At 38.1% G+C, this 11,164-nt stretch overlaps 1 protein-coding gene across 1 annotated transcript in view; it reads left to right on the top strand.

Annotated features, from left to right (window-relative positions):
* The first annotated feature begins 9,505 nt into the window (after window positions 1-9,505).
* Window positions 9,506-11,164, top strand: part of WDR64 (WD repeat domain 64) — a 73,045-nt gene continuing 71,386 nt past the window's right edge. The window contains exons 1-2 of the mRNA XM_087965184.1: window positions 9,506-9,656; window positions 10,711-10,841. Coding sequence (XP_087821310.1) covers window positions 9,506-9,656; window positions 10,711-10,841 — 282 coding nt within the window. The remainder of the gene's footprint in view (window positions 9,657-10,710; window positions 10,842-11,164) is intronic.

Here is an 11,164-nt window from a genome sequence, read left to right as displayed (position 1 = left end):
TTCATAAGGTAACTTTTCCTCTTACCCAGGGACTGTTCTGTTTATTTAGGCATCTTTGAAGATGGATCTTATAAAAAAGTAAATCTTTTTTGGATTTCCCTGTAACTGTGTTACTAAGGTGTATGTGTTACTAATAGGTGTAACATCCTATTTTGGACACATTATGCAAAGATCTAGCTTTCTGGAGAAGGCTCTAATGCTGGGAAATGTGGAAGGAAAGAGAAAAAGAGATCAAACAGCAAAGTGGATAGACTCGGATACAGAAACAAAGGGTACGGTATTGGAAGAGCTAAAAGACCAAGTAAGGGACAGATTATTATGGATCTCTCTGGTTGCTAAGAATCAGCAATGACTGGATGCATATAATTGTCCAAACTTTTGGATTGCCTGGGTCACATTGAATAAGGAGGAATTATCTTGGGCCATATATAAAATATGTAAAATAGTTAATGTATATAAATCACAACTTTATTATTTTTATCTATTTATTATCTTGTGGGGTGCATTACTGTCTGTTCAAGGCTGCCTGTGGGCCATGGGTTGGACATGCCTGATCCAGGAGGTAGTATTCAGCAGATTCTCACCAGTTCTGGAGAACCGGTAGCGGAAATTTTGAGTAGTTCAGAAAACTGGCAAATGCCACCTCTGAGGTGGAGATTTTACAGTATCCTTCCCCTGCCACGCCCACCAAGCCACGCCCACAGAACCAGTAGTAAAAAAATTTGAATCCCACCACTGGCCTGATCTAAGCAAATGTTTTCTATCCTTATACCTACAATACTGTTCTGGAACTGAACTTTTTTCCCTTTTTTAAAATTGCTATCACACTACACATTGGTATAATACAGAGGCTAATATTTACATTATATTATTTACAAAAGTCTAGGAACTCTTGGAGGACTTTTTTTTTTATTGAAAATGGATGAAGATGAACTGAGGATTTCTGGATTTACTGATTAAAAATAGCTATAAATGGAGAGAAAGGAACTACATTATGCACTTTTGAAGGTGGGGAATAGCTGTAAACAAGACCAGAAGTTCCTTCATTAAGGGTTTTTCTTTCATTGTTTTCAACTTTTTCTTTATCTTTTTTCTACTTCTATATTTTTCCATATTCATTTTTAGCTTTTTTAACAAAATAAATGCTTAATAAATACAGATATATGCTATTACCTATTTCCAATTTTTGCTAAAATGACACATTTCCACATAAACATTGGATTGGGATTTAAAAGATCAATTTCCTTGAAAGTTGCAGTGCATGTCATTTAGCCTAATAAGTGCTTTTCTGACTGTTCTTACAGCAGGAATCTGGATTAATTTATAGTTATTTTTATTTTGTGGAGCTCCATGTCACAGAATTTCTGAATGTCATATCTTCAAAGATGACATTCAGAACTTGGAGCTCTACAAAATAAACAGTAAGACAAACTCAGCACAAAATATTTGATGTAAAAAAACATACTCTTGAAACACTTGTTAGTGCTATACGTTTCCCGCATCCTATGTCTAATCTCTGTGAGTATGGGGAAGATCTCTCGAAGGCTCAGAAAGAGCACATCAGGGAATTGAGAGGATCATTGGGAATAGTTTTGGGTTTGGAATTGGCTTTGTAAAATACTCCATGTTTTACAATTGTTCTTATGAACAACCGCCCTATCACCCCCGAAGAAGGTTTGCCGCTTTACCATGCGGTATGCGTTTGTTGCCGACGGCACCTCCAGTTAAATCTGGGGACTGTCTGGCGCTAGTAATACTTTGTCAGAGGATAAGAGTTTACCTTTAAGGGTTCAGGTGGATGCTGTTACTGCAGCTATTCAAGAAGCAAAAGAATAGAGGGAACTATCAGGAGATGATTTGGTGGAGTTTGGAGTAGAAGTTCAACTTAATCCAGTGGAAATTGTCATGGATGCTGCATTAAATCCACAGCGGGAGTGGGAAGCCTTTACAGCTCAGAATTTTGAGGGAAGTTAAGCAAGCAGCAAAAGAATATGGTGTTAGAACGCCATATACTCAGGCATTGTTAGAAGCAGTTGGTTATGGAAATAAAATGATTCCAGCTGACTGGAAAGCTCTGTTGAATATGATTTTAACTCCAGCTCAATATTTGGTGTTAGATCAGAAATGGAGACAGTTGGCAGTCCAGAGGGGAACAGCAAATGTTACCCCAGATCAGCTTTACGGAGCTGGTAATTTTACAACAGTGGAACAACAGAGAGATGGTATGCCTGAGGAAGGGTTCATTCTTCTCCCACAAATAATTTTTCAAGCCATAGGGTCTCTCCCTGACGGCGAAGGTGGTGAGAAGACCTTTACTAACATCAAACAAGGGAACAATGAACCTATGAAAATTTCATTAGCAGACTGAAATTGGCTATTGAAAGACAAATTGATAATCAATTCGCCCAGAAAGAGTTGCTTTTTAAGTTAGCAGTAGAACAAGCTAACACAGATTGCAGAAAGATCTTAAATCCACTGGTAGCAAGTGGAGAGAGAAATCGTAGATTTGATTAATGCATGTAGGAAGGTTGGGAGTCAGTCTTTTAACATGGAAACTTTAGCTCTGGCTTTACAAACAGGACATGCTCAGAAGGGGAATTGTTTCAATTGTGGGAAGCCTGGACATTTTAAAGCGCAATGTCGGGCTCCTGGAGGGGGTCAAAATCAGCAGAATAAGAGATCAATGGGACAGGGTGTTCGTCCCTAAATCAGTGTGCCCAAAATGTAAGAAAGGATACCATTGGGCATATCAGATGCTCCTACAGTTTTTACTGATGGGGGGAAAGTTTTTGGTGCTTGTGTTTGGAAAGATAAATCTGGAATTTGGCATACAAAAGTGACTTCAGAGCAGAAGTCTGCCCAGCAGGCAGAACTTGCTGCTGTAGTTTTGGCTTTTCAAAATTTTCACAATCAGGATTTTAATTTAATAGTGGATTCATTGTATGTGTATAATTTGTTACCCTTTGTAGCAGGTTCTTATTTGTCTCCTGGAATATCACCTGATATTTTAAGATTGCTTTTGTTGTTACAAGGATGTTTGGAGCAGCGTGTGAATGTGTGTTTTGTTGCTCACATGCTACGCTCAAGACCATGTTGACTAAATTAAATAAAAAAGGAGGGAAGCTCCTGGGGCTTCCGGCCATTCAAGATCAATTAAATCTAGCTTTATATACTTTAAATTTTTTAAATTTGTCTGGTAACCCTCTGAGAGCGCGGCCAGCAGGCATTTTTCTTCTCCTTCTACAGATGCGGTGAGACCTCGGGTGTTGGTGCGGTTCCTTCCGGATCCAGCATGGTTTCTGCTGAGCTGATAACGTGGGACGTGGTTATGCAGCAGTTGAACATCTTGGTCAAATTCGTTGGGTTCCTGGTCGGTGTGTTCGGCCTGATCATTCGCAGGCACCTGTGAAGGAAGTTCCGGAGGAGCAGGATGGCGCATCTGTGGTTCCTGATCCTGCTGATTCTGCCTAATCTGTCCTGGGCTGCTCGGGTGCGGAGAGAGCAGCGACAGCATGTTCAGCGTGCCGGAGATTTGGGCGATGATTTGTGGACAGATAATAATTACATTAAAGATTTGCGCTCAACTGCCAAAAACTTGAACATCACCAATTGTTGGTTGTGTATGCACCTTCCTGGGAGAGTGGGAGAAGGACTGACTCTACATGGAGTTCCATTTAATCGGTCTACTTTGCAGACCGGAAAGCATAACATTTCATATGCCATGAACTTCACAGTCAAGGTGAAGACTGCACTGCAGTCTCCAGCACATTTATGTTTCCAAAACATTACAAACTCACAATTCTTGGGGAATCATAGTGTCTGCAATTACACTATTAAATGGACAAATGGTTCAGAGAACAACATAACTTGGGTAAATGGGAAAATGAGTCTGACGCATTTGGCCAGTATCAATATCTAGACATGAAACAGCTGATGCAAGCGGCAAGTCAACAAGGTTATGTACAGCTGGAAGGGTTTTGGTTTTTATGTGGACTGTGGGCATATCGACAAATCCCTGCAAATTGGTCAGGGACATGTACTTTGGGGTTTGTCATTCCGGTTATCTATAAGTTAGATACATTACCTCCTGAGGTTCGGATCCGAAATCATCGGAATTGATTCGGGTCTAACCATGGGAGGTAATCTATGGACACAAATTTCTCGAGGTCTTATCCCGCCTTTGGGAATTGCTATGAATTATAGGGATATTCATATTTTAAATAATTTTACTGTTGCTATGTTTAATGATACTATAAAGAATATTAAGATGATTAATGTAGAAATGTCTGAAATTCGTAAAGTTACTTTGCAAAATCGATATGCTTTAGATATTATGTTAGCTGCTCAAGGAGGAGTTTGTGCTTTAATTCATTCACATTGCTGTGTTTTTATACATAATTATGAGCCAAACATTACAAAAACTGTTCAGGACATGGAAGATCGTATTGCTCAGCATCAATCTGGAGCTGATGGGTTTAATGCATCATTCTGGGACAGTCTGTGGTCCTGGCTTCCTGATGGATCATGGTTTCGCTCCTTATTGCAAGGGGTTGTTATTATTATTGCTATATGTATCTTATTATGTTGTTTTATTCAATGTATTCCTAATCTATTACAAATGTGTACCTCAGTCTTCCGGCGTGTGGGATCAGGTCATGAAGGAACTGTGTACTATGCCACTAAAACACCCCCTATCTTTGAATAAATAAAAAAGGAGGGAATGTGGTAATATATTTTATTAATCATTTTATCATTTTCTGTAAGGCCTTTGTATAACTAGCAGTAAGTCTAGGAAGATGTGGGCATTCTTGGTGGGGGTAGGAGTATCTTTGCTCAGAGTGCCTCATTCTGTTTTGATTCTGCCAGTTTAGAAGGAATAGGAAAATGGGTGAAAGTTCAAGGTACACAGTTGTGCTTTCTCATGGGACTTTCCAAACTTTCCCATGAGACTTTCCGTGGCTGTATGATCTCATCCTAGCAAGGTAACATCTGGGACTTTCCAAGATTGTGTGTTCTCATGCTGGTGAAGTAATCTCCTGTTGAGGTCATTGTTTTCTGAATATGCAGACTGTATTTTGCTTGTGTTTTTTCTCAATAAATACTGCTACCTGAGTTCTCTCAGGGTTGGCATTTTTCTCAGAGACAGTTCCCTGTGTCTCATTTCAATGTCAAACCACCATAGTGGAGATTTTACAGTATCCTTCCCCTGCCACGCCCACCAAGCCACGCCCACAGAACCGGTAGTAAAAAAATTTGAATCCCACCACTGGCCTGATCTAAGCAAATGTTTTCTATCCTTATACCTACAATACTGTTCTGGAACTGAACTTTTTTCCCTTTTTTAAAAATTGCTATCACACTACACATTGGTATAATACAGAGGCTAATATTTACATTATATTATTTACAAAAGTCTAGGAACTCTTGGAGGACTTTTTTTTTATTGAAAATGGATGAAGATGAACTGAGGATTTCTGGATTTACTGATTAAAAATAGCTATAAATGGAGAGAAAGGAACTACATTATGCACTTTTGAAGGTGGGGAATAGCTGTAAACAAGACCAGAAGTTCCTTCATTAAGGGTTTTTCTTTCATTGTTTTCAACTTTTTTCTTTATCTTTTTTTCTACTTCTATATTTTTCCATATTAATTTTTAGCTTTTTTAACAAAATAAATACTTAATATATACAGATATATGCTATTACCTATTTCCAATTTTTGCTAAAATGACACATTTCCACATAAACATTGGATTGGGATTTAAAAGATCAATTTCCTTGAAAGTTGCAGTGCATGTCATTTAGCCTAATAAGTGCTTTTCTGACTGTTCTTACAGCAGGAATCTGGATTAATTTATAGTTATTTTTATTTTGTGGAGCTCCATGTCACAGAATTTCTGAATGTCATCTCTTCAAAGATGACATTCAGAACTTGGAGCTCTACAAAATAAACAGTAAGACAAACTCAGCACAAAATATTTGATGTAAAAAAACATACTCTTGAAACACTTGTTAGTATGTCTAATCTCTGCTTTGTAAAATACTCCATGTTTTACAATTGTTCAGTGCTAAAACATTCTTAACACAGAATATAGATTAACTGGTTTCTTACAGGACAGATGAATGATTTACAAAACAAACCAGAGGTGGTATTCAGCCAGTTCTGACAGGTTCTGGAGAACTGGTAGGGGAAATTTTGAGTAGTTTGGAGAACCAGTAAATACCACCTCTGGTTGGGCCCGCCCCCCTCTCTTCTCTGCCTCCCGAGTCCCACCTGATTGGAGTCCCAGCTGAGGTCTTCTTTTGTTGCCCTGCACAGGAGAACGGAGCTGGAAAGCAGGTTAGTGGGGTGGGGAGGGAATGGAGATTACAGTATTATTCCCTTGGAGTAGGGTGGAAATGGAGATTTTGCAGTATATCCTTCCCCTGGAGTGGGGTGGAAATGAGGATTTTATCCTTCCCCTGCCACGCCCACCAAGCCATGCCCACAGAACCAGTAGTAAAAAAATGTGAAACAAACCACTGCTTTAACTGCGTTTTCCTTTACATTAGCCCAAGGGTCTTCAAACTTGGCAAGTTTAAGACTTGTGGACTTCAACTCCCAGAATTCCTGAGCTAACATGACTGGAGGAGGAATTCTGGGAGTTGAAGTCCACAAAGCTGTCACGTTTGAAGACCCCTGCATTAGCCCTTTCTAAAGGCTGCATTGTACTTCACTATCTGCCACATAAATCATGTTGGTACTTTGTTTTTTAATTTGTCTCACACGTTTATTCTTGGCTAAAGTTGGAACACTGTAAGTATATGCATCATAAGTGCTACAAATTCTCAATAGAATTAAAGCCCCCTGATTTCATTGGTGCCCTCTTGTAGATAAATGAGAACAGCAGTGGTCCATGAGTTACATCCTGCCTGCAGGTTGGATGTTATTATTGGGGAGAATTGAAACTCAAAACCTCATTGTTCCCTTGGATACAAGAAGAAAGGAAATCAAAGCATTTTGAATGGACTTGACGACTGCTATTCTTTCTCTCTATTGAGTATTCTCAAGAAGGGAGACTATTTGTGCCAGTATTTTGAACTGTTTGTTTGCAGAGCACTTATGAAATTAGACTGAGGGTTGAATGAACTTCTTGGGTGATAGATTTTCACCCCTAACTCTAATTATTCTGAATTAGTAGTAGCAAAGCTCTGAAAGGCATATTTGCTTTTGTGCCACATTTCTCTCAACTTAAGAACTATCATGGAAACTATCTATTAGTTATGAGAGGAAAGAGATACCAATATTTTTTTCTCCAATTGGGTACATTTTTATACTGAAGAGAAATTATTATGGCATGTTAAATATCAACAATAGAACTCCATTTAACATTTGGACTGAAAATTCTTTTACACAGATTTTAGTATAAATCATTTGGCTTAGCATTAAAACTACCGTCCCGTTAGCTAGATCAATAGCAATAATACACAGACTTATATACCACTTCATAGTGCTTTACAGCCCTCTCTAAGCAGTTTACGGAGTCAGCCTATTGCCCCCAACAATCTGAGTTCTCATTTCACCGACCTTGGAAGGATGAGAAAAGGATGAGTACATATATGAAAGGATGACATATATGAAAGATTCTGAAACTAGTTGAAATGCACATACATACAGATGCTAATATCCTCATACGTTTCCCCTGTTTAAATGAGTAGCAGTAAAATTTGTGAATAAATAATATAGAGCAACCTTGCCCAGTCTGGTGACTTTAATACATAGGTACCTGAAGAGGGTAGAAGGAAGGGAAAGTGACAATGACTATATCATGATGGTACATAATCTGTGTCACTTGTACAATGCCATTGCATAATAATTTAGTATCATTGCAGTTGTTCTTTCAAAGGTGACAAAGTCTGAAACCACTAATTAATACACCCGTATGCTGCAAGACCATGACATGAAACGACCTATATGCATTATCAAAATTATTTCATTTTCCCCCTTTTAATTGTCAAAATGACACTGCAGGTTGTGAGAGTTCTGACTTTTTATAAAGACCAGGGTTCAGGGAAGAAAACTAGGTGAGATGCTCCACAGAAGATAAAGAGGAGACAGCAACTTCAAAGCAGTTGCATAAGACATAAGAACATGGCTTGTAGGCCTTGTAGACTTCTGGGGAAGGAAGTTTGAAACTCAGGTCTTTCATTCTATGGGCTTGGATGTGCTGCTCTATAATGGGTTGTTCTTGTATTATAATTAGGAAGACAGTTCAGTATAATTCTTATCACTTTGTAAGATTTCCTTCAAAGATAGGAATCATTATTATTAGAAGATAGGTTGTGCTTCACTATTAGTCTCTACAACACAACCACCATGTACTTAACAGTACTCACCAAATCTAATCTTCCATCACTGAAACTGGTTGGAATTAAATACATTATTGCTCTCCTCTAAACCTTTCCACCAGATCATTATTTACTTGCTTAGGTTTAGAGGAAAAATATTTATGATAAGATTTGACTGGCACAGTAGTTAACCATCAACCGACTCTTGGATGCTTATAGAGGAACCATAAGATAACTATGATTGGAGAACACATGTTGCACAAAACAATGGTCTTATTTATAATTTGTGGATTATTAAAAAAGCTGTGGTTGAGTTCACCAATTACATAAATCCTGACATGTAAACCACAATGCCTAGGTTTGGGTAACATACTAAGTCAAAATAAAGTCAGCGACATTATGTTTGTTATCACAACATAACAGTGGTTAATTAAACCATTATTTTCTCAATCCTGTTTTCTCATTTTCCCTGGCTATTGATCATGCTGGTTGATGATAGTGGTTGTAATGCAGCTCATCTGGAGGATATTAGTTTGAAGAAAGCTATGAAAACAAGACACATTCTTTTATTTCTACCTCTGCATTATATCAGCTTTCCTTGAGCTGAGGAATTTGCAATTCCCAGTATTGCCAACCAGCACAGCCAAAGCCTATTCTGATGGAAGCTATTACCCCGATACATCTGAAGGGCAGCCATTGGGAAACATTGTACTGTAGTAAATTATTTAATTTAATCTACTGTACCGTGGCCTTCTTTATTTTTCTTGCATTACAGCAAATGGTCTACAACTGTATTACAAACAAGGATGTTATCTCTTTGCAATTGCTGAAATAAAATTAAATACATTTTTACATGATATTTCCCCTTAAACAGCCAATTTGCCTTTTGAATTTCCTATCATTTATCTTTGCCCTGAAGGTACACTCCCTTATGGCCATCAGCTTGCCAGTTTGGTTTGTGATCTAGATTGGCCAATAGACCAATGAAACTGAGGGAGGAGTTGTGACATCAGGTATTTGATGGCACATTGACCCAACAGCTACTGCAAGTTATCATTTTTCCAGTCACCAAAGCAATACTTAACACCACAAATTTTATTATTAGGAATAACAACAGAAGAAAATAATCTAACTGACAAAAGAGCTTCTTTGTGTTTTGTGTTTCTCAGTAGCTGTGATGTCCAGAAGAAAAATTTACAAAGAAGATGATTTTGACCTACCAGGTGGAGACGTCTTTAAAAGATCCTTGCAATTGTTTCAGCAACTGGTTGACAAAACAGTGGCTCAGAAAAGGGAGGAAAGATTAGGCATGCGTGTAAAGGATTATGGTAAGGAAATACTTCATTTGATCTATTGTTCTCTGATGTACATATCTACTTCTTTATTAGTTCATTTTTGGATGGCTGAAGAAGGCAAAATACAATTACAGAGAGGTGGATGGTGGCAAATAAAATGTTACTATGCAGCATAGTGCTCAAGCTGTAACTCTGGAGCCCCACGAACAGAATATTAATAGGACAGTGGTATTACTAATAAAGTATGGCATTTGACTTGGATATGTATGCAAACTCTTAGAAATTAGAGAACTGAGCAGAGGGTCATAAATCCTTTGGAATAGAAAATTCCATCAGACTGGATTGCTACAGAATTACCTGAGGTTTAATGCTGATTTTAAAGCATAACAAATTCATTTGAGGGGGACAACAAAAATCTTTCAGCAGCGTTAAATGGAATTTTTAAAAAATTAGCCCTTTTTTGTGTGAGATATATGGGGACCCTACACACTTCTTAAACAGTCTGGCAATTTTTTTATTATGTACTCCAAAGCCAAAGGTTTCTTTTTATACATTTTCAGAATTTCCAAGATTTTTAATAGCAGCATATATTGATAAGATTTTGGGGTTAAAATGAAAATTAAATTTAAAAAGATTAATAGTGGATTTCTACGCAAGATAATCTCTTTTTTTTCTACACATGCTAGAGAGACGTGGTAGCTCACTGGCTAAGGTGCTGAGCTTGTCGATCAGAAAGGTTGGCAGTTCAGCAGTTCAAATCCCTAGCACCGCGTAATGGAGTGAGCTCCCGTTACTTGAAAGTATGTAAAAATGCAAGCAGAAAAATAGAGACAACTTTGGTGGGAAAGTAACAGCATCCCGTGGGCCTTCAGCATTTAGTCATGCCGGCCACATGACCATGGAGACGTCTTCAGACAGCACTGGCTCTTTGGCTTTGTAACGGAGATGAGTACCGTCCCTAGAGCCAGAAATGACTAGCACGTATTTGCAAGAAGAACCTTTACCTTTACACTAGAAGAAAAAATTAAATGATGTGTTAGTCTTTGTGGTTATATTCTGTGAGTGCATTATTTTGTTTTCATTGCAGAAGGAATGGATTATGAGAAATTCTTTGATGCAGTCGTGAGTCTTTTTGGTCCAGATGTGAAAGCTCAAGATGTTAAAACCTTCTATAGGAAGATTAGCAACAACCCAGATATGCGGACAGAATGGTGTGAGGTAAGAGTTACTTTTCTTTTGATAAATCAACTTTTTTGATAATATCATTCCTGACCGATCTGCAAAAATATGGAAAGGCAGAAAGAACAGGAAATGAGGTAGAGAAAGGCATGGGTGGCATAGTAAAAGTTAGAAGTTTCACTGTAATAAAGAAGGAGAAGGAAGGATAAAACCACAATGGCCTGGAAAGGCTTTTCTAAGCGAGAAGAAAAGGGAGAAAGAGAAACTCAAACTGGAGGAGTCTGCCCTAGTAAAAGAAACAGGAAATGTTTCTTCTAAATGTTTTGATTAGTGATATGCAAAAGTTTTGAATTCTGGCTCTC

Source organism: Notechis scutatus, chromosome 1 (genome assembly GCF_049901735.1).
Source record: "Notechis scutatus isolate UNSWTSFEM ecotype Mainland chromosome 1, rNotScu1.2, whole genome shotgun sequence".
Lineage (NCBI taxonomy): Eukaryota > Metazoa > Chordata > Lepidosauria > Squamata > Elapidae > Notechis > Notechis scutatus.
This window is presented reverse-complemented; position numbering and strand designations above follow the sequence as displayed.